This window comes from Ailuropoda melanoleuca, chromosome X (assembly GCF_002007445.2).
Source record: "Ailuropoda melanoleuca isolate Jingjing chromosome X, ASM200744v2, whole genome shotgun sequence".
Taxonomy (NCBI): Eukaryota; Metazoa; Chordata; class Mammalia; order Carnivora; family Ursidae; genus Ailuropoda; species Ailuropoda melanoleuca.
Genome location: NC_048238.1, coordinates 20000113 through 20024866, shown reverse-complemented (window position 1 = coordinate 20024866; position 24754 = coordinate 20000113). Strand labels below are relative to the sequence as shown.

General features: G+C 38.4%; 1 protein-coding gene and 1 long non-coding RNA gene across 5 annotated transcripts in view; one reads left to right on the top strand and one right to left on the bottom strand.

Moving 5' to 3' along the window:
* KLHL15 (kelch like family member 15) overlaps window positions 1–4382 on the top strand; it is a 48433-nt gene extending 44051 nt beyond the window's left edge. For both annotated transcript variants that reach the window (XM_034649839.1, XM_034649838.1), the window contains one exon: window positions 4260–4382. In XM_034649839.1, coding sequence (XP_034505730.1) covers window positions 4260–4367 — 108 coding nt within the window. In that variant the 3' untranslated portion in view covers window positions 4368–4382. The remainder of the gene's footprint in view (window positions 1–4259) is intronic.
* LOC105241240 lies at window positions 539–21881 on the bottom strand. 3 transcript variants are annotated; one of them, XR_004622485.1, is made up of 6 exons: window positions 21729–21881; window positions 21539–21622; window positions 19889–19996; window positions 15096–15218; window positions 1058–1252; window positions 539–861 (listed from the first exon to the last, which is right to left on the bottom strand). It is a non-coding gene; the product is annotated as an uncharacterized LOC105241240 (long non-coding RNA). The 3 variants fall into 3 exon arrangements; XR_004622486.1 differs by lacking the exon at window positions 19889–19996 and having other exon boundaries at window positions 15096–15221; window positions 21729–21874; XR_004622484.1 differs by lacking the exon at window positions 19889–19996 and having other exon boundaries at window positions 21729–21874.
* Window positions 21882–24754: the final 2873 nt, after the last annotated feature.

Here is a 24754-nt window from a genome sequence, read left to right as displayed (position 1 = left end):
TTGGGATTCTCAAAGGTGAAGGAAGCCAAAGACACAGCAGGAATCTGACCGAGTGAAATTAAGGTTTCAGTGTGAACTGTGCATGTAAGACGCAGGTGGCCTGCACCGAGTCCCCACTTTACGGTAAGGACACTACGTTGAGGGAAATTTCACATGAAAATGAAGTCAGAAGTCGAGTCAGAGCAGGACATGATGTGGTCGGGTGGGGAGTCTGGGCCGGTCTTCGCTGTGAAGAATGACCCCGTGAGTAGCCAGAACAGACGGATTCGGGATAAAAGGAGATAAAAGGAGAGCCGTAAGCTGTGCTCTGGAGCAGAGCTTCTGGATCTCAGGGTGCACACAAACCCCCCGGAGGTGCTGTGAACACGCTCTTCTGCCGCAACGGGGCCCCCGCGGCCCGAGACTCTGCATTTCCAGCAAGCTCGAGGGCCCGGCTTCCGCGCTGCGCCCCGGGAGTTGCCGGGATCCGTGGGCAGCACGGCGGCTCCTCCCGCTGACTTTGCTCCCAGCCGGTGGCGGAGAAGCCACGCACCGCACGCACCGCACGCACGCGGCTGCCCGCGCAGCTGCTAGAAGGACGGCGGGACCGGGAAGGGGCAGGAACCCGTTCTCCAGTGCAGCCAGCGGCCGGCGGCCCAGAGTCCTTCCCTGGGCCTCACGTGGCCCGGGAGGGTTGGGGGAAGAGCAGGGGGTCACCGCTGTGGCGACGAATACCGGCACCCGCGTCCCCGCCCCCGGGGCCTCAACGTTCACAGGTGGAGCAGCTAGATGGCAGACACGCGGAGCGGACGACCGACACCGACACCGAGACACACAGGTACTGGCTGTTCCTGGCCAAGACATGCGGTCGTGGGAGGTCTTCTGGAAAAAGGTTTTCGTAAGCTTAGGAACATCTCTATCTGCGGACTGCAAGAACTCCCCTCACCTTGGGGGAAACCACCTGCCTACACACCGACAAAAACCCCTGCAGTCATTAAAACAGGAGCAAACCCTTCCTTTATTGAGGGCTCCCCTCGTGTTCCGCACGCTGCTCGGTGCTTTACACGAATTCTCTCACCTGAACCTCACGGCGTTGCGAGAAAGCCGTGGTGCCCGCCTTCAGGTTGACTGGATTCAGGAACCGCATCGATTTGGCCAGGACCCCTTTGCTCTCCAGCCGCCTCAGCTCTCTTCCATCCCATGCTGTGGCAGACAGGCTCCTTCTACACGGGCGCACGCAGCTCCGGGCTCACGTCATCGCGGCCCAGTCCCCCTGGAAGAAAGAGAGAGTCTCCCTTCCGATTTCACCACAGAAGGACTCAGTTGTCTATGCCATGTGCTCACCCTTGGGTCCATCGCAGCGGCTAAGAGGATGGAGTGAGATAACTGGCCAGGGGCTGAGGCACTATGATCATAAGTCCTGGCAGAATTAAAAGGTTGTAGTGAGGAAAAATAAACAAATGAGAGAGGGGAAGGAGGGTTTGGCCAGCAAATGCAAAGGGTCCAAGAGAGGGAGGTCTATGAGTTGCCCCACTTTACAGATGATGACAGCAAGGACTGGAGAGGTCATATAAGTCGCCCAAGGTCACACATCTAGAGCTCTCAACCACTATGCTATAAGGCAACAAAGTCAGTTTGATTTCAGGCTTCTCTGCAACATCAGCTTTCAGAAGAAAATGGAGCAACAGCTAGAGTTTTTAGAGAAAAGGATTGCTAACTGAAGATTCATACGCTCTGCCAAATTGTCTTTTACAATAATAGCTAACAAATATTAAGCACACACTGTGTGACAGGAACAGTTCTAAGTGCTTTATATACACTGACTCATTCACTCTACCATCACCGCTCATTTTACAGATGAGAGAACTGAGAGTTTAGGTAACTTCTCTAAGAGGCAGGGTGGGGCCCAGGCAATCAGATCTTCTGAGTCGGCCCTGAACTCTACTTCCAGACTTACAGGGTTCAAACTCACATCGTCAGCACGAACTTCCAAAACAAATATAATATACACTGTAATAACAAGAGATTAAAAAAGCAGAGTTCAAAAATGAGAAAACTGTGTGAAAATGACAGTTTTTAAAAGTCTAAATGATTACTCTGTATCTAAATCTAAGATTTTAATAACAAAGAGAAGTGGGAGGATACTAAAAGTAAGTTCAACTTGGTCAAATCAGGAGGTACTAAAAGATTACCATATCATTTAAAAAATTCTCATAGTCTAAGAAATATAGACCACAGAATGCTTTTTTAAATTGTTGTCCTGTTTCAATATTTTATTTAACAGTTTTCCAAATACAGCTGGTGCCGTAAACTCCTCTGAAGGAAAACAATAAGGTTTTTGTCTTTTTAAAAAGGGTAAACAGTAAGAGTTTTTTTTTGTAATATGAACTCACAGATTCACACTTACTCGACATGTTTCAAGCCCCTGCAATGAAGTTTATGTTTACATCAAATTATCCCAACTGTGGGTAGGGGGAGCTTTGAGTTGCTCCCTGAGTCCTTTTGTCATGTCTTGATTTGTCTCATAGATTTATTGCTATCAAAACAAGACCCACAGAATGCTTAAAGGCCATACATACCAGTCCGAAAAGGAGTATATATGCCTTCCAAAGTAATGAAGAAGATAAAAGCGAATACTCATGAGAAACAAATCATAAAACAAAGGAAATGGCAAAGAAGCATTTAAAAATAGCATAGGAAGAAGATGAAACGTAATACATTAAATGTATTCATTATAATGAGAAATATAAATGGAACCTACTCCCTTATTTAAAAATAACATTTCCCAGATTGGATTTTTAAAAATCAATTCTATGTTAATTAAAAACAATCCCACAATTGCTCCAAAAGATCAGTGTAAGAGAATGGGAAGAAATACAAGAATCAGACACAAATGAAGAAAAACCAAAGATCAAAATACAGAATTTGAGATAAAAAACTAAACAAAATGGCATTGAAGTGTATACAATCAAAATATGAAGGACAGAGATTCACTTTTCGATATAATTTATGTCTTATTTAATATCTTCCTGAAAAGAAACATGTATATGTATTCTAGATACTACGCCTTTTTCTCTAGTGCCCATGGAACACTTACAAATATTGACTATAGAGCTGCACTAACAGTGGCATGTAAGCAGGGTTCAAATGTTGAAGAAGACTCTTAGGACCCAGAGTGACAAAGCCTACCGATGTACAGTTTATTACAAGGAAATGACACGCGACAGCAAGAGCATGAACGTCAGAGTATACATCACAGCCAATGACTCACAGTAGGCGTCTGCAGAAGCCAGGTGCATGCTCCTGCTGTCCCGTTTCTTAAGGGCCAGGCCAGATGTCTCCTAGATCCAGAACCACTGATGTGTGCACAGAACCCTTTGATACCAGGGAACTAAAATGCAATATTTCCTGAGGTTGTTTATATTTTGCTGGTCACCTAGGCATATCCTGGCTGCAGAACCAACACAACCCTGTGGGTGGGGGCTGGGGAGTATCACCCCAAGTGCTACAGGTGCTAGTCTTCAATCTCATTGTTATTAATAAACAGTGCAGACGAGCTGTGTCAAACTGCTCTGAAACTCTTTGGACTCGTGGTTACGGAGATATTATCCATCAATGTTTCATGCTTTGACCATGAGTCAGTGTCAAGCAGGAGCTTTAATTTAAGCAAACAGCTCAGGTTAATTACAGACCTGCTGTGATTAACCTTTATAGCACAGTAGCAAAACACTAAGTATATTTCAATAATTTCCAAAATGCTGAAACCACACAAACCCTATATTTGGAGCACAATTAAAAAATGAATAAATGTGATGAATACAAAGTAATCAAAATGCAAATTAAAACAAGATACTTTTACAAGAATATAAGTCTGATGAAAATTAATAAGAATGTTAATATCCAGTGTTAGCAAGGATCTAGGGGAAGCAGGCCTCTTCATTCACTGCTCCTGTAAACAAACATTTATAGAACTATTCTTGGTACATCATGGTAATCTGTATCAAAATCTTTAAAAAGGTACCTTCTCTTGGCCCAGAAATTACATATTTGGCATTTCATCCTGAGCAAAGAATTGAGGATTTGGGCAAACATGGATGTTTATTGCAGCACAGTGGATAATAGCAAAATGTTGGCAACAATCAAAATTTCTAGCAATACAAGGGTCTATTTCAGTCAGTTATATCCGTATATTATTCAAAATAATTTTGTAGAGGTCTATTTGTGGCAAGCTGTGTGAGATGCATGTCTAAAATCCTTTCCCTCTTCTTCTATACTAACAGAATCCAGATACTGTTCAGAGCAGCAGTGTTCACTGTTCCAGGCACAAAATCATGAAAATCCAGTTCCCACATTCCCAGCTTCCCCCGTACCTAGAAGTGGACATATGATCCAGTTCCGGTCAATGAAATGTAAGGAGAAGTCTACTGGAGGCTTTGGGAAAATGGTTTTGTTTGTTTGTTTGTTTTAGTTTTTGGGTGTTTTTTTTGTTGTTATGCTGCCCTAATAAAAGGGGAAGATGCTGTTGATGCAAAGAAATCATCTACTGCAGACCTTATCTTAAGTGAAAATAATTAACCATTCATTAAGCAAGAGTTGGTTGAATTTTCTGTTATTTGGAGCCCAAAGTGTTCCTCACTGTGGTGGATACTATAATGTGCTTCCCGAGATCCCCCTTTAGGACTTCAGATATTGGGAGTGCCATATACAGGCTGACAGTCTTCATCTGCCAGCTAGCTCCAGGAATTGCATTCACTTGAAGTTGGCTGCCTTGCCCAATGTCACATCCCCTTCCCAGAGGCAGCCCACATCAAACTCCACAGGAGTATACAGGCCTAGCCTTCTTTCTTTAATTTGGGACAACTCAGCACAGCCCTCCCAGCTCCGGAGCTGAAGGCCTGTGACTGACAACTGCACTATTGCCTAAGTCCCCCTTCTGCCTAAACCTACTTAACTCCCTTCCCCAATGGTGTTGATCTTAAAAGCACTCCTTAATGAACTTCCTGCACTCAAATCTTGGTCGTGGTGTCTGTTTCCTATACCCACAGCACCCACTGACACATTTATTCACATAAAAAGTTGTTCAAAATATGTTGCTAAATGACAACAACAGGTTAGAAAGCACTACACATGGTGTTTTCTTATTATACAGATGATACATCTGCATAGGAAAAATTTCTGCAAAGGAAAACACTAGTATTCTAACAGCAGAACTTGTGTTTCCAAGAATATGCTGGCTAGATGTTTGGAGAAACTCCTTCTAGTTTAGAAAAGAGTAAATGCCAAAAAAAAGGTTTTAATATTTCAATATGTAGAGTAGTGGTGGGTAAGTAATGGCATGAGGGGCAGAAATTATAGGAAGGCACAAATCCACAAGAGCTAGAGATCATATTTACTGTGGAGGTATCTGCTGGCTCCTGACAGCCTAGAGCCAGGTTCTGATGAGCCATTGCTGTGGGGGACAGGAGACAAAGCCTAGAGCCCAAGCAGTGTGAGAGGTCAGCTTGGAGACCCTTTCATAAAGGTAGGAGAACCCAAGAGTGACAGCCTCAAGAAGATCAACTGGAAAAAGCCCACCTTGCAGACAGAGCTGGAAGAAGTGAACTCCATAGGAACAGCCAAGTATAAGCAAACTCACATGAGTGTGGGCCAGATCTAAACCCGAATCTCTGTGACCCAAAATAAACCCTGTGCCAAAAATAGAGTTCAAAGTGGACCTTGGTAGTGCCCATAGAAAACTGCCCGAGAAAACAAAAATTTTTCTTTGGAGGAATACAGTTACAGACTTTAAAGAATTACCATAAATTTACAAATTCAGAATTTTTTTAAAAAATCACTAAATCCCCAAAGATTGGCGTACACATCAAACTTCAGGATCAGGTACACACACACACACACACACACACACACACACCAAACTATAGATAGTGGGATGTTTAAACACAGAGTATAAAACAATGATGTTAATTGTGTATAAAGAATTAAAGATAGGGTTGCTAGAATAAGGGTGCAGACAGGGTGAGAATGGACTGGACAGATTCAGAAGAAAATCAAATAAGAGTTTATACAATAAAAAGTAATAATTTAAGTTAGAAACTCAAAGGATGCTATAAATAGCAGATAGAACTAAAGGGGAGAGTAAAGAATTAGAAGGTAGATCTAATAAATTACCAATATAGGACAAAAAGACAGAATGATAGAAAATTAATATTAATTAGGGGTTAAGAAAAATAGAGCATAGACAAGGTCCAATATATGTTCCAGAAGGAGTTAAGAACAATAATAGAGGAAAAGGCAATATACAAAGAGATAAAGTTTCAGAAATTATGAAAGACACCAACGTTCAGTTGCAGAAACCCAAGAATTCCAAGCAGGGTAATTAAAATAAATCCATACTTAAGCACATAATAATAAAATTTCAGGATAACAAAGACAAGCAGAAGACTTTACAATAATAGTAGCCAGAAGGCAGTGGAATAGTATCTTTGAAGTGGCAAGAGAAATAACTGTCAACCTAGAATTTTATAACCAGCAAATAAACTTTTATGAATGAGGGTGAAATAAAGGTGTTTTCAGACATAAACAGATATCATTAAATTAACTTTAAAAGAACATGTCCTAGAAGGATTAAAATGATTCTAGGAAGAACATCTGGGATGTAAGAAGGAATAGTGAGCAATATTCAACATTGTACTGGAAGTCCTAGCCAGTGAAAAAGGACAGAGAAAGAAAGGCACACATATCAGAAGAGAAGAAATAAAGCTCCTATTGACAAACAACTTGCCTATGTAGAAAAACTGGAGGAGTCCACCAAAAAATGACTAGAACTAATAAGTGACTTTACCAAGGTCATAGAACATGGCTGACAACTTGATTGCAACCTTGTGAAAAGCCTTCAGGCAGAGGTACCCAGCTAATCTGCATCCTGATTCCTGACCCACAGAATCTGTGAGATGATAAATATTTGAAGTTGTAGACTGCTTAATTTGGGGCTAATTTGTTATGCAGTAATAGATAACACAATGTCTATTCTCCCCAAATTGACAGGTAGATTCCATGCAATCCCAGCCAAAATCCCAGAAAGGCTTTTTTTTTTTTTAAAGATTTTATTTATTTGACAGAGAGAGACAGCCAGCGAGAGAGGGAACACAAGCAGGGGGAGTGGGAGAGGAAGAAGCAGGCTCATAGCAGAGGAGCCTGATGTGGGGCTCGATCCCAGGACTCCAGGATCACGCCCTGAGCCGAAGGCAGATGCTTAATGACTGTGCCACCCAGGCGCCCCCCCCAGAAAGGCTTTTTGTAGAAATTGTCAGGTGGACTCTAAAATTTATATGGTAAAGCAAAGGAACTAGAATAGTCAAAACATGTTCGAAAAAGAACAAAGCTGGAAGACTCACAGTGCCTGATTTTAAGATGTGATATAAAGCTAGAGTAATCAAGACATTGTGGTATTGCCAAAAAGACAGACTCATAGGTATGTGGAATAGAACAAGAGAGTCCAGAGATAAACCCACATATATATGGCGAACTGATTTTTGACAAAGGTGAAAAGGCAATTTTTAGAAAGATAATTTCAACAGATGTTGCTGGAACCAGTGAATATTCATATGCAAAACAAAAAATAAAAAACCAAAAGAACCTCATTGGATAGCTCACATCATGTACACAAATGAACTAAATATAGATCATAGACCTAGATATAAAACCTAAGACAATAGAACTTTTAGAAGAAAACACAGAAGAAAATCTTTGTGACCTGGGTTACACAAGGATTTCTTATCTCTGACACTATGAGGACAATCCATAAAAAATCGATTAATTGGACTTCATAAAAATTCTGCTCTTGGAAATAGACTGTTAAGAAAAGGGAAAAGAATAAAATAAGAAAAGGTAAAAAGACAAATCACAGCCTGAGAAAAATCTTTGCAAAACACATATCTGATTAAAAAAAATTGTAAGCAGAATACATGATGAACTCTCAGAACTCAATAATAAGAACATAAACAACGCAACTCAAAAAAATAGTCAAAAAATTTTAATAGACACTTCACTGAATAAGATGTATGGATGACAAAAAAAAAGCACAAGGAAAGTTGCTTGACATCATTTGTCATTAGGGCAATGAAATTAAAATCATAATGAAATACCACTCTATTCCCTCTAAAATGGCTAAGATGAGAAAGACTGATACTACCTATCAGCAAAGCAAGGATGTGGGGCAACTAGAACTTTCATATGTTGCTGGTGGGAATGCGAAACATTACAGCCACTTTGGAAACCAGCTGGGCAGTTTCTTATAAAGTTAAATATACACAGGCTAAATTATAGCCCCTAAATATGCCCACATCACAATTCCTGGCATTTGTTAAAGTTCCTTTATATGGCAAAAGGAACAAGCTGCAGATATGATTGGATTAAGGATACTGAAATGAGGGGATTTTCTTGGATTATCTGGGTGGGACTGATGTAATCACAATGGTCCATCTAAGAGGGACATAGGGATTCAGAGTAAGAGAAGGTGATGTGATGATGAAACTAGAGATTGGAGTGATACACTTTGAAGAGGGAAGAAGGGGCCTCCATCCATTCTCCTGTATTCCACCTGAAGAAGGAACACAAGTGGCTACTAGAAGCTGAAAAGGGCAAGGAAAAAAATTCTCTACTCAGAGCCTCCAGAAGGAGTCAGCCCTAGGGACACCTAGATTTTAGCCACTTAAGACTCATGCTGGACTTCTGACATCCAGAACGATAAGAGAATATATTTGTGTTGTTTTAAGCCACTAAGTTTGTGGTAATTTGTTTTAACAGCAATAGGAAACTAATACAACTTGCCATACCACTCAGCGATCCCACTCCTATTTACCCAAGAGAAATGAAAACATACGGTTAGACAAAACTCTGCATGCTAATGTGTATGGGAGCTTTATTCAGAATTGTAAAAAACTGGATACAACCCAGATATCCTTCGACTAGTGAGTGGGTAAACAAACAGTGGTACAACAATAAGATGGAATAATATTCATCATTAAAAAGGAATGAATTCTGGATGCCTGGGTGGTTCAGTTGGTTAAGTGTCCAACTCTTGATTTTGGCTCAGGTCATGATCTCAGGGTCGTGAGATTGAGCCCTGCAATGGCGTGGAGCCTGCTTAAGATTCTCTATCTCCCTCTCCCTCTGTCCCTCCCTCCACCACCTGGTTCAGGTGCACTCTCTCTCTCTTTCTCTCTTTAAAAAAAAATTAAAAGGAATGAGTTACTGATGCATGCAACAACATGGAAGAATGTCAAATGCATTATGATAAGTGAAAGAAGCAAAGCTCAAAAAGCTACACACTGTGTGATTCCATTTATATGGCATTTTGGAAAAAGGCAAAACTATAAAGACAAAATAGAGATCAGTGGTTTCCAGGGGTAGGGAGTACCCCTGGAATGTTGTACACAAATATTCATAGCAGCATTATTCTTAAGAGTCAGAAAGTAAAAACTATCCAAATGTCCATCAACTGATGAATGGATAAATTAAAATGTGGTCTATTCCGACAATGGAATGCTACTCACATGAACTACTGATACATGCAACAACATGATGTATCTCAAAATAATTATGTTGAGTGAAAGAAGCCAGACCAAAAGAGAGCACATGCTATTTGATTCCATTTATTACAGAACTCTAGAAAATGCAAACTCATTTATGCTGACAGAAAGCAGATCAGTGGTTGCTTGGAGATGGGAAAGGCAGAAGGGAGAGACTAAAGTAGCACAAGGACACTTTTGTGGATTATGAGATAAGTTCACTATTTTGATTGTGGTGATGGTTTTATGGGTACATATATATGTCAAAACTTATCAAATTGCCCTTTCAATATGTGCAATTCACTGTATGTCAATTATACCTCAACAAAGCAGTTGAAATTTTTTTAAATTAAAATTTGTGTATTGTGTATTGAGAATATCTTCCCCTGGCCCAATTTTCTATGTGAAGATTGTAATAATGGTCATGCTTGATTGCTTGATTAGGCACCTACCATTTACTAGTTATCAGAAGCAGAAAAACGGGGATTAAACGGCTGTTATGTTTCCCCTCTTTGAAAATTATTCATCTTTTTACTTACAGAGTTAAACTTCTTCAATCAACGCACTTCAACATTTGGTTAAAATGTGAATCATTTTAGTAAAGTCTGGGAGAAAGTAAACAAAAGGTAAGAAAACATAAAACTTAAATTAAAAAATTTGTTCATACTGCTTTGCCCATTATCATTGTTGATCTCTCATCTCAATCCAACCAAAATACTATTAAGTATTATTAATTTCACCAGAATGGAGCTTCAGGTCTGGAACCAAAGGAAAGAAAAAATGCAGTTCTGTCAGAAAAGGAATGTGACTCTATAATTCAGCCCTGTTCCAGCTCTTCTTCCTGTGCAAGGGCAAATATTTTCAGACATTTAAGGAGTCATGTCCCTTTCAGGAAAGATAACTGGAAGCACTATTAATGGCATGTGAAAAATTAACCAGAATGAGACAAGGTCCAAAGATGAGAAACATTGGTGTGAGGTTTAAGGTAATCTTCTTTTTCTCCTTCTTCTCCTTCTCCCTCTCCCCCTTTCTTCTCCCTCTCCTTCTCCCCCTTCTCCTCCTTCTTCTTTCTTTTTCTTCTTTTGCTTATGGATGTCCAATTGTTTAAGCACCATTTGTTGAAAAGACTATTCTTCCTCCATTGAATTGCTTATGCATGTTTGTTGAAAGTCAATTTGGTTTGGTCTATTTCTGGGTTCTATTATTTTCTCTTGATCTATGTGTCTCTTTCTCCACCAATATCACACTGTTGTTTGTACTGTAGCTATAGAGTGTATCAACATCTGATAGAGTGATTGTTCCCACTTTATTCCTCTTTTTCAGAATTGTTTTAGCTATTCGAGTTCCTTTGCCTTTCCATATAACTTTTAGAATAAGTTTGTCTATATCTATAAAAAAAGTCTTGCTGGGATTTTGATAGGAATTGTGTTAAACCTGTACATCAATTTAGAGAGAACTGACATCTTTACCATATTGTCTGCCAATTCATGAACATGGTATGTTTCTCCATTTATTTAAATCTTTGGTTTCCTTCAGCAACATTTAAAAATTTTCAGCATACAGATCCTTTACGTGTTTTTTTAGATTCCTACCTAGTTTGGGGTTTTTTTGGGGGGGTAGTGATTTTAAATGGTATTGTTTTAAATTTCAGTTTCTACATGTTTATTTCTAGTTTACAGGAATAGATGGATTTTTGTGTATTTATCTTATACTCTGTAGCCTTGCTGAACTCATTAGTACTGCAAGTTTTGTGGTTTTTTTTCTGTAGATTCCTTAGGATTTTCTATATAGAAAATAATGCCATCTGCAAATAGGGATAGTTTTCAATCTTTCCGATCTTATTTCCCTTTTTTCCCTTTTCCTTTTTCATTTTTGTAATAAAGCACTGGCTAGGACTCACAGTACTATGCTGAATAAGAGTGGTGAAAGTGATTCATTCATGATAAAAATCTTCAACAAAATAGGTTTAGAGGGACCATACCTCAATATAATAAAGGCCATATATGAAAAACCCACAACTAACATCATCCTTATTGGGGAAAAACTGAGAGATTTTCCCCTAAGGACAGGAATAAGACAAGGGTGTCTACTCCCACCACTTCTGTTCAACATAGTACTGAAAGTCCTAGCCACAGCAGTCAGACAAGAAAAAGAAATAAAAGGCATCCAAATTGGTAAGGAAGAAGTAAAACTTTCACTATTTGCAGATGACATTATACGATATGTATAGAAAACCCTAAAGACTCCACAAAAAAAAAATGCTATAACTGATAAATTTAGTAAAGTTGCAGGATACAAACCCAATATACAGAAATACGTTGCATTTCTATATACCAATAATGAAGCAGCAGAAAGAGAAATTAAGAAAACAATCCCATTTACAAATGCATCAAAAACAATAGGATACCTAGGAGTAAACCTAACCAAAGAAGTGAGAGACCTGACTCTGAAAATTATAAAACACTGTTGAAAGAAATTGAAGAGGACACAAAGAAATGGAAAGACATTCCATGCTCATGGATTGGAAGAACAAACATTGTTAAAATGTCTGTACTACCCAGAGCAATCTACATATTTAATGAAATCCTTACCAAATACTAAGAGCATTTTTCACAGAGCTAGGACAAACAATCCTAAAATTTGTATGGAACCACAAAAGACCCCAAATAGCCAAAGCAATCTTGAAAAAGCAAAGCAAAGCTGGAGGTATCACAATTTTGAACTTCAAGTTATATAACAAAGCAACAGTTATCAAAACAGTATGATACTGGCACAAAAGAAGACACATAGATCAACAGTACAGAATAGAAAACCCAGAAATAAGCCTACAGCTATATGGTCAATTAATCTTTGACAAAGGAAGAAAGAATAACCAATGGAAAAACAACAGTCTCTTCAATAAACGGTGTTGGGAAAACTGGACAGATACATGCAAAAGAATGAAACTGGACCACTTTTTTTACACCCTTCACAAAACTAAACTCAAAATGGATGAAAGACCTAAAGCTGAGAACTGAAACGATAAAAACTCTAGAAGAGAACATAGGCAGCAACTTCTCTGACATTGGCCATAGCAACATTTTTCTAGATATGTCTCCTGAGGCAAGGGAAACAAAAACAAAAATAAACTACTGGGACTACATCAAAATAAAAAGCTTCTGCACAGCAAAGGAAACAGTCAACAAAACTAAAGGCAACCTACAGAATGGGAGGACATATTTGCGAATAACATATTTGATAAAAGGTTAGTATCCAGAATATATAAAGAACTTATACACCTCAACACCCCAAAAAATCAAATAATCCAATCAAAAAATGAGCAGAAAACATGAACAGACATTTCTCCAAAAAAGACATTCAGATGGCCAATAGACACATGGAAAGATGCTCAACATCGCTTACCATCAGGGAAATGTGAATCAAACCCACAATCAGATATCACCTCACACCTGTCAGAATGGCTAAAATCAACAACACAAGAAACAACAGGTGCTGGAGAGAATGTGGAGACAAAGGAACACTTGGGCACTGTTGGTGGGAATGCAAATGGATGCAGCCACTGTGGAAAACAGTATGGAGTTCCTCAAAAGTTCAAAATAGAACTACCCTATGATCCAGCAATCGTACTCCTAGGTATTTACCCAAAGACTACAAAAACACTAATTCAAAGGGATACATGTACTTCTATGTTTATGGCATTATTTACAATAGCCAAGATATGGAAGCAACTCAAGTGTCCATCAATTGATGAATGAATAAAGAAGATGGCATTCATATATATATTATATATGGAATATTATTCAGCTGTAAAATAGAACAAAATCTTGCCATTTGCAGTGACATGGATGAAGCTAGAGAGTATTACGCTAAGTGAAATAAGTCAGAGAAAGATAAATACGATTTCACTCATATGAGGAATTTAAGAAACAAAACAAAGGGAAAAATAAGAGAGGGAGAGAGAAACCAAGAAACAGACTTTTTTTTTTAAAGATTTTATTTATTTATTCGACAGAGATAGAGACAGCCAGCGAGAGAGGGAACACAAGCAGGCGGAGAGTGGGAGAGGAAGAAGCAGGCTCATAGGGGAAGAGCCTGATGTGGGTCTCGATCCCATAACGCCGGGATCACGCCCTGAGCCGAAGGCAGGCGCCCCCTAAGAAACAGACTCTTAATTATATAGAACACACTGATGGTCACGAGAGGACAGGTGGGTGGGGGGGATGGGTGAAACAGGTGCAGGGGATTAAGGAGGGCACTTGTGATGAGCACCAGGTGATGTATGGAAGTGTCGAATCACTATATTGTACACCTGAAACTAATATAACACTATATGTTAACTAACTGGAATTTAAATAAAAAACTAAAAAAAAAAGGAGTAGTGAAAGTGGATATTCTTGCCTTCTTCCTGATCTTAGGAGGAAAGCATTCAGTCTTTTACCATTATGTCTGAGGTTAGCTATAGAATTTTTTTTAGATGCTCTGTATCAAATTGAGGAAGTTCCTCTAATTCCCACTTTTCTGAGAGTGTTTATTATGAGTGTTTAATTTTGTTAAACGCTTTTTCTGCATCACTTACATCATCATGTGATTATTCTATTTCAGCATGTTTTTATGATGGATTACACTAATTGATTTTTGAATATTGAAACTTTACATCCTGGAATAAACTCCACTTGGTCATGGTGTATACTTCTTTTTATATATTCCTGTATTTGATTAGCTAAAATTTTTTGAGGATTTTTGTGTGTAAGCTCACGAGTGATACTGTCGTGTAGTTTTCTTTTTTGTACTCCTTTTGTCTGGTTTGGTTACTATATTGTCCTCAAAATGAGTTGGGAAGTATTCCCTCCTTTTCAATTTTCTCGAATAGTTTCCATAGAATTGCTGCTGAAACTCATAGAATTTTAAGTCTGGAAGACACTCATGAAATCACCAAGTACTGGTTGGGACCTTGATTTGACTATAGAGAACAAGAGACCCCATTTTTTCCCTCTCCAGGTAGCCAAATTCAATTGTAGAGATCTATACCTTGGAGCATTAGCAAAGGAATTAAAGTGACTATCCTTGACACAGTGTAAAAAGAAGACTGGATGGTCAGAAGGAGAGGAAGAGTCATTTCCTAACTAAGTTGACATTTGCTCTCTGCATTGCACTATAAAATCAGGAAATGACAACTGAATTCAAATTTCGAGGAAAGAATGAGCCAAAGCAGTAAGGGCTGGTGAGTCTTAGGTTGGTTTTCCCAGAAGCTGACTCTAAGGATTCCAGTGCAAGTGGTTTATTTGGAAGGTACAAAAATAAACAAATAAATAAATCTCAGGAGGAGAAAGAGGAAGTTACTAGGGAAGTAAGACAAGGAAGACAAGACAGCAAATAGTGTGTGTTACTAAGTTTGTTACCACTGAGGGTGACTAGAATTTAATTGTGCTGGGGAGGTTCTGAGAACCAGGATCACACACACACACACACACACACACACACACACACACACACACACCCCCCTCAGTTATTCCACCAGAGACAGAAGGAGCTGGGATATTTACATACCAACTTCCTTCAGGCACTGAGTGAGAGCCGCTCCGGAGGGGTATTAGCTGGCACTTCTGGCCTGCAGTGTAAAAACCAGCAGCAGTGGGCTCCAGCAGCAAAATGCCCTGAACAAAGGTCAGCCTGCTTATCAAAAACAAAAACAGAAGCATCAGTTTTACCTGTTGTTCCCAATATTTATTCCTTTTCCAGGTTTTGCATTTGTCGTTTAATCCACTCTGCTCTTCTTTTTGCAGCTGTTTCTCTATGCTGACCATTTACAAAATCACAATTTCCCAGGTTTAAGTTTATTTATTTTTAAAGATTTTATTTATTTATTTGAGAGAGAGAGAGAGAGCGCGAGCCAGCACGAATGGTGGGGGGCAGAGGAGCAGAGGGAGAGGGAGAAGCAGACTCCCTGCTGAGCAGGGGACTCAGGGCTTGATCCCAGGACCCCCAGGGGATCATGACCCAAGCCAAGGGCAAATGCTCAACCAACTGAGCCACCCGGGCACCCCCCCTCCCAGTTTTAAATTTAAAAAGTTGTTTACCATCAGCACATTGCAGTGGTCTTCCTAATGATGCCATTAAACATGAATACAGAATTTTATGAATAAGAAAAGAAAGGTGGTCAGGGGCTGCTAATTGGCGGTTAGGTTGTGTGCACCAAAGCAGTAAAGGCAAAGGGCTAGGGCCAGCAGGTGTATTGCATCTGCCACAGCTGGGTAGGAAATCACATTTTGGAGACAGAAAAATTACCTTCCAGAGAAAGATTTGCATTTTTTTAGAAGGAAAATATGAATATCATGATTTAATTTATTCCAAAATTGCTCAAACTGTAGAAATATATTCCTGGGAGTGACATTGTAAAAGTTTTGTCAAAAATATTATTGCTTTGATGCTGTGCTTTCAGAAATAATCTGGGAAGGTAAAAGGGGACTGGCAATGCACAGTCTTTGCATAGAGCATTTTTACTTACTTTGAATTGACGTAAACCTGAATATCATGATCTGATCCTATTTTCTTTAGTATGTTGGAAGAATTACATTAACTTGCTTGTGCTAAATGAGAAAGTACTCTGAATGAGAAAAAAAAGTAATGGATTGCATGCTGAGAATAACCTATGGATTAATATTTAAAGTTTCTGAAGAGATGATGTCATAATAAAACTCCCTGGGACACAGTATAATGGCATTAGTCATAGATTTCCGGAAATGCTGATCCAACATCTTTTAACACTGGAGGCTTTTTATTTATAGAAACACGTAATAATTATTGATCCAAAATAAGCTCAGGTTGTGTTTGATTCTTTCTTAATATTCCATGATGGAATGGTGTAATTTTTGGTATTCATTTTTTCAGTCTGGCCGATAACCATTATATCTTAATATTTTCACTTTTAGAAGTTCTCATATCTCTGCAAACGTTGGAGAATTCTGGAGAATGTAATTTGACAGGTTGATTTGAATGCCAAGGATTGTCATAATTTAACATTATGAGGGAGAAATGAATATTCACTTTTCCAAAAATACAGAAGGAAATGACTTCCTCTTGGAGAACTTTAAAAAATGATACACATGAATATTTTAAACTTAATGTCATTTCTATGAATCATAGCTGAATATAATATTGTAAAATTATAGAGTAGGGTTGAAAATTTTGAGGTTTGGGGCAATCTTCTCTCTTTCCTATCTTCTTGGTCCACAAATCTGAACATCTTACCTTACTTCCAAGCAAAGATTTAATAGTAGAGGTGAATTAAGTTCGTGTTCCTAAAACTAAACCAATTTTATAAACATAATATACATATAACATAAAATGTTCACTAGTACAGTATGAAATTAAGCCACAAAACTATTTTAAATTCGACCACAGTTGAAACAATTTAGCCAAGAACTGTTCATGAACAGGAAGCTTTCATGTTTGATTTTCAGCAAATCAACATTTCTTCAAGTTGTCAGCATTATTCTAAAAGTAATTAGCATTAGTTAGGGAGACTATTATTGCTTTATCATAGGAAAAAGCTGTAGAAAGCATCAAGTTATAAAATCTTATTATTCTGTGTCCTTTTTTTAACTTAAGGTTCTTATTACTTAGAAATATGTAATGACATTTCCTCCTCTTCTTTTTAAAAAACCTTAATTGCTGAGTTCCTACAACCCGTTCCTATGAAATTTGCAACCATTGTCAGTAGTGCTTGGTAAATGTACCAGTGTTAAAACCAGCCTTGAAAAACAGACAGAGGTTTCTGTAAATAGTTCTACAGTTAATTATTTCTTCAGGAAGGCATTGTTGCACTACTTCTATACTATTATCAGTAGTCCCTTTGTCAGTTAATATATGTTTTGCACATAAGGCCTACACTTTTGGAGATGCCTTCTGAGTTGGCAACCAAGCTAATGTAACAGAGTGAACCAGAACAATTTGTCCCTCGAGAAGATTCTGTTAGTTGCCTGAATTAATGAAAGTTCTTTAAAAAAAAAATTGCTTCGTATTTTTATAGTGTCCCATTCAGGCATGTAATAAATGTTCCATACATAGTTGCTGAATTAGTATTTTGGCTGTTGTCATTGTTGTTAATAATAAAGAATGAGTCTCTAGATCCACCTACCAATTTCCAGGAAATACACAGGGCAGAAGAACATGTTAAGCTATCCCACAGGAATTCAATCAGCAAAATTCAGATCATGGGAGATACTACAGAGAAACAACCTGGTTTGTCAACAAATTGTAAGGGGGACAAAAAGAGTTGGTTGGGGAACCTCCAGATTAAAAAGACGTAAAAGCCATGTAAAGATGATAGGGGAAAGGAAACCATAGTGTTTGTGTGTGTGGATGCATACTTAGGTGATGAAACTATAAATTAATGACATGGTTACCATAAAAGTCAGAGGTATGGTTACTTGTAGGAAAGAGGGAGCAAGTGGAGAGCTTCTGCACTGGTTGGCCGTGGTTCTTTTCCTGACACGGATGGTAGTTACAAAGGTCTGTTGCCTTACCATAATTCATTAAGCTGTATAGTTGTTTTATATGGTTTTCTAAAATGTGTTATTTTAATTTAATGTTAATTTAAATTAATTTAATGTTAATTAAAAAGTTTAAGAAATAAACCAACATGATATCACAACACAGAGTTGTGCAGAGATGTCCAGTAGCACACTGTTATTTAGCATTTCTACCAGACAGATGCAATACATATAAATAACATTGAGACTAGAGGATCATAGTAAAATGTAAAGCAATTAGGAAGTGATGAGGTTTATTATTTTTTATTTTTATTTTTTAAGATTTTATTTATTTATTTGACAGAGAGAGAGACAGCCAGCAAGAGAGGGAACACAAGCAGGGGGAGTGGGAGAGGAAGAAGCAGGCTCCTAGCAGAGCAGGGAGCCGGATGCGGGGCTCCATCCCAGGACTCCGGGATCATGCCCTGGGCCAAAGTAGAGGCTTAACAACTAAGCCACCTAGGCGCCCTGTGATGAGGTTTTTTAAAAAAGATTTTATTTATTAGAGACAGAGAGAGAGAGCGAGCATGAGCAGGGAGCCTGACGTGGGGCTCGATCCCAAGACCCAGAGATCATGACCTGAGCCGAAGGCAGAGGCTTCGACTGACCCATCCAGGCTCCCCAGAAGTGATGAGTTTTGAGTAACTAACTGTGCTTTTAATACAATAGTTTACTTAATCATAAGTTTATACAATTTCATTTTTAATAGTGGCTCTATTTAACAAGTGGCTCATGAAATTTCCGGAAATTTCACAACCAACTTGAGCAAACTAAGAATGGTCTATTCTGGCACACTCGTGTCTCTGTCCCAACAATTCTCCTGCTTTCTTGTATTTAAAAAAAATTTTTTTTTTAGTTTTTAAAATCAAATGCATACTCGCACAGAGTTTTAAAGGTCAAATAGTTCCACAGTGATTACTATAAAATCCACTAGGCTCTGCCTCTCTTTCCCCCATTTTTTGATCCTTAGAGGCAACCAGTTCAATTCCTGTTTTAACTGATTCTGTTGAAGACACCAGTCCAAACGGATTAGGGGCCCACCCTACTCTAGTATGACCTCATCGTAACTAATTACATCTGCCACAACTCTATTTCCAAATAAGGTCACATTCCGAGGTACTGAGGGTTAGGACTTCAAAACATCTTTTTTCAGGGAGAGGACAGGACACAATTCAACCCGTAACAGTGGGGAAGGGATTTGGTGTTCTAATTACTTCTTACACAGATTTTCAGCCAAATCCTTTTCCTTCACTCTTCACTTCCAAAGGTAACTTGTTTGCTGTTGCCAATTCTTGAGTTTTGTGGGGTCCTGGGGGTCCCATGGTGTAAAGTGGTTTCTTAGCTTTCCTCAAGGCCAGTTAAAGTTAGTTTCTCAGACCTGCTATGTCATCTACCATTTGTTAAGTTTTCCAACTGAAAAAATTTCTCTCTGTTCTCTCTGTTCTCTTTTTATCACTGAAGGTTTATGCCTTAAAAAAATCTCTTTACTATAATTTTATTGGGGTTTGAAGGTGGAGGTGAAAGTAAGATGATATTGAAGCCAGCATTTTTAGCCAGAAATTCTTCTACGTGTATCTTCGTTCTCTCCTTTTCAAATGGTGCCTTCTTTCTTAATTCTCTCACATCTCAAACCACAACAAAACTTTTAAGGAAAGTATTTCTCTAATCTCTATATATGTGAAGGGTGGAAGGATAGGGAGAGAGATGGGGTAGGCAGAGGGAGAGCCAAGTTTAATTGATTCAAAGCCCATATTCTTCTGATGCCACTCTGCCTCACGAAGTGAAGGAACAAACAAATATAGTACTCACCACTCAAGAAGAGAATGGCTGGAAAGCAATCCAACAATGCATGTGAACAGCTATAAAAATGCTTAAAATCTCTGATGCAGTAAGTAGTACCACTCTCAAGATTTTATCCTGAGGATATAATTCAACAGAATGAAACGACAATGTGGACTCTCATTTATGATGAGAAAATGGTGGACTAAATATTCTGAAAAACGATTCCACTGCAAAAACCATAGAAATCCTAAATAACATACAGAAAAACATCTTTTAAGAGGTATCATTGAGGGGTGCCTAGGTGGTACAGTTGACTAAGCGTCCAACTCTTGGTTTAGGCTTGGGTTCTGATTTCAGGGTCCTGAGATGGAGCCCTGTGTTGGGCTCTGCACTCAGCACGGAGTCTGCTTGTCCTTCTCCCTCTGCCCCTCCCCCCACCCTCTCTCTCTGTCTCTCTCTCAAATAAATAAATCTTTTTTTTTAAAGACTTATTTATTTATTTATTAGACAGAGAGAGACAGCCAGCGAGAGAGGGAACACAAGCAGGGGGAGTGGGAGAGGAAGAATCAGGCTCCTAGCGGAGGAGCCTGATGTGGGGCTCGATCCCGGAATGCCGGGATCACGCCCTGAGCTGAAGGCAGACGCTTAACGACTGCGCCACCCAGGCGCCCCTCAAATAAATAAATCTTTTAAAAAAGGTATCATTAAGCTTGACAGAAGGAAAATCCTCAGGAGTGAAAAATAAAGAGGGAGCTCCAAACTAACTATGGTCTGTGACTGATGACTCCAGGCACATTCATCACTCTCAGGAACCGAAAGTCTTGGGTTTTAATGACCTCATGTATGTGGGAGACAAGATCTTGGACTCAGGGAAGGTAGGGAATTGGAACTGAGATGTCTGCATAAAGCCAGACTCTCACAGGACAGTAAAGTGAGGCAAAATGGAGATAGATGAGAGAGAATGGGGGAGAATCAATCTTCCGCATAACTGAAGAGCACAAAATGCAAAGAGAAAATCTTAAAAGTTGTCAGAGAGAAAACAGAGATCGTCTAAAAGGAACAACTAGCCTGGCAGCAACAGTCGAACAATAACTTTGGATTGCTGAGAGAAAACCACCGTCTATGTAGAATTTGATACTGACTTAAATTATGTATTTAAGAATAGGGTGAAATGAGGGCATTTTCAGAAAACCAAAACCTGAAAGAGTTATCACCGAAAGATGCTCATTAAAGGAGCTTTTAAGAGTATATATTAGGATAAAGAGAAACGATCCCAGAAGGAAAGTCTGAGATTTATAAAACAACAATAATGTCTAATTTGGACGTTAAAAATAAGATGGCGCTAAAATACTGGATAACAATAACTTTCAAGACAGGAGGATGGTGATTAGCCATCCTAAGGCCCTTGGATAGTTTGGGAGGGGATGGAGCTATCGATTTAGATTTTAAGTACACATGCTGAAATTTAAGAGTAATCACTAAGAAGAGAAAGAGAGTATACAACTTACAACCAATAGAAGGGAAAATGTGGAATCAAAAGAATAATCTGAAAGAAAATAGGAAGGGAAGAAAATGTAGAAAAAGCAGGATAGATATCACAAAATAAAATGGTAAAGAGAATTCCACATACCAACAATTAATTAAAATCACAATAGAGTGTAAATGTTCTAAACTCACCAGTCAAAAGAAAAATATCCTCAGATTGGACTAAAATGAAACAAAACAAAGCAATCCAGATATTTGCTGTATCCTAGAGAAAACCTAAAATACAAAGACATGGTATATCAGAATAATTAATGTTAGCTGCTGGTACAAACAACCCCTAAGATCATGGAGCTTAACACAACAAGGTTTCATTTTTGCTCACATCACAGTTCATCAGTTGAGGCTGCTGCTCAGGCTGTCACTCCTTCAATCAGTGACATAGGAATCTGGGATCTGTTGATCCTCATTCTATCATCTTGGAGTTCTTTGCTTTGAGCCATGTGAGCAGGGGAGAGACAGCACATATTAAGACTATGCATGGCATTTTAGGGGCCAAGCCTAGAAGTGGCATACGTCACTTCTGCCCACATTCCTCGGTGTTCCCAACATAACTGCAAAGAGCTGGGCTTCTTCCTGTGTTTCCAGGAAGAAGAAACGGAATTAGTGAGCATCTAGCCAGCCCCTGACACATAAAAAGGTTGAAAATATGAAAAGATGGAAAAGCATACACCAGGCAGACACTAACCAGAAGAAAGCTAGAGTAGTTCTGTTCACATTGGAAAAAATAGTCTTCAGGCAAAATGGGTTATTAGGAATAAAAATAGTGGGGTGCCTGGGTGGCTCAGTTGGTTAAGCGTCTGCCTTCGGCTCAGGTCATGACCTCGGGGTCCTGGGATAGAGCCCCGCATCGGGCTCCCTGCTCAGCGGGGAGCCTGCTTCTCTCTCTGCCCCTCCCCTTGCCTGTGCTCTATCACTTGCTCTCTCAAATAAATAAATATTTTTTAAAAAAAGGAATAAAGATAGTAACTACATAAAGATAACATTCAACTTGCCAGGAAGAGACACTAATTCTGAAATATATATGTACCTGATGATATCTTCAAATAACATTAAGCAAAATTGACGGAAGTATGAGGAGAAACTGATATAACATACACCTGTCTCAGTAATTGTTGTCACACAGACCAAAAATTAGTAGTATATAGAAAATATAAATAATCTAATTAATAAGCTTGATCAAAAGGACGTGAATAGAATCTTATATTCAACTAGAGAAAATGCACACTTTTTCTTAAGAGTGCAAGAAACATTTATGAAAACTGACCATATACTTGGCTATAAAGTCAACAAGTTTCCCAGAATCAGTATCATACAAATCATGTTTTCTGATTACAGTGCAATTAGGTAAAAAGTAAGTAACAGAAAGATAACCGAAAGAAAAAAGACTGTATGAAGATATTCACTCTAGTGTTACTTAGCAACAACAATGGAAAAGTAGAATTATGGAAATATCCAATGATATGGGTATGGTTAAGTAAATTGTGCCCCATCGACCCAATGGGCTATTAAAAATTATTTTTTAAAGGGACTATGTTTAAGGTATAATACATTAAGTAAAAATTTTAAATCTATTGTATTTATGATCACAACCAAGTGAAAATATGTATGTATTTAGAAAGATATAAGCAATTGAAAACAGTTGTTATATTACAGTGATGAGATTATGTGTAATTCTACCTTTAAAAAGATTTTCTGTGATGTGGTTACACTGTTTAATGTGAGTTAAAATAATCAATAGAAGACCTGATCTCTGTCTAGCAGCTGATGCTACTTATGCCTTAATATCCATTATCCTTTTCTTTTACAACAATAGAATTTTAGTTGGGTACACAACTGCCCAAAACAAGTGTACATTTCCCAGCCTCCCTTGTCGCTAGGCCTTACAATGGGACAAAGTCAGAGCTAATGAAATATGAGAAGTGGGTGCCCCGAAGGGTCAAGAGTCCGTCCTTCCTTTGCCTTTTTCTTTCATCTTGTAACCTGAAATCTTCCTTAGCTTTGTTATTGCATATACTACGGGTAGACTGAACCCGATATACATTTGATTGGATAAGGGACTGTTTCCCAAGTTAACGAATGAGTATGTATGTCTCACGAGGACAAAAACGTGTTTTCTATTCAACCGGCATCCAGTATAAGCTCTGAAAACAAGGGGATTATCCATCCTGTTTTTGGATATCAAATGATAACATATTAATATGGTAGAGCACATGTTTATGTTAAATATATTCTGGTGGGAATCATACACATTTACTCCAATATTCCTTATCATTTAAGAGAATGTTCTAACAGAGAATGAAATCCATTTACAGGCTGCTTGCCTGAGTTAAATCAGCAATCAAGTTCCATATCTTACATGTTAACCAAAATCAAAAATTTTATTTTTAAAGTTCAATAAAGAATGCACTTTGTTTAATTATCATAGTCCCTGGTAAGGTTTGATATAGTCCAACAGCCCAGATCACAAAAAGGATCAATAATTTGTACTATATCAGGAATAAGATGATCAATTCAAAAGGAGATTGGTAAATATTACTCAAAACAGTTTTATGCTTGAAAAATATCCAAATACAACATTGAGGCAGGTGTGACATTCTGCCCCAGGTCCTTACAATCCTTGATAATGATTAGGTATGCTATGTCATGCCTACTGTAGTAACAAATTCATTATTATTTTTATTATAATTCAGAATAGGTCAATCAAAAGGTGCTCTGTAAAAATAACATGCCAGTTTTAAAAAAAGGCACTGGAAGTTGACTCAGAAGTAGACTTTTATTCTGTGAATTCTAATATTTATGCTAAGCATGGCCTGTTCAGATGTTTTTTAAAATGGAGGAAAATTAAAACTGAATAAAAATTCCAGGGACTAATTTACTCATCATTTCTTGAGTAAAAGTGTATACAGCTAGTTTGAGGGCAGGTAGTAGAAATCATTATTCAGATTAAAATTCTGTCAGTAAAAAATATTAGTGCTTATGGTAATACTAAAAGGGCTTAAAAATCAGTCACACATTTGGTTAAGAGAGCATCCTGAGGGCTTGTTTATATTTCATTTTCCTTTAATATGCATATTATCAAGACAAGCAGATTGTTAAATAATTTAGTTTCTATCAGTTAGCTACGCATTAACATGACTGAGAACTATTAATACACAAGTCCTGATACCACGCAAATAATTCCTTTTCTTGTTTTTCCAATTCCTCATCTGGGATGAGCTCATCAACTTTCACAATGTCAAAAGATGGGGTAGAGAAGATGATTGTCTGTCGTTGCTTTGTACTTGGTGTGTCCGTTTGTTTCCTAGGTAGAATTATAAATAAAAGAGGAAAGGATTTTATATTTGGTTT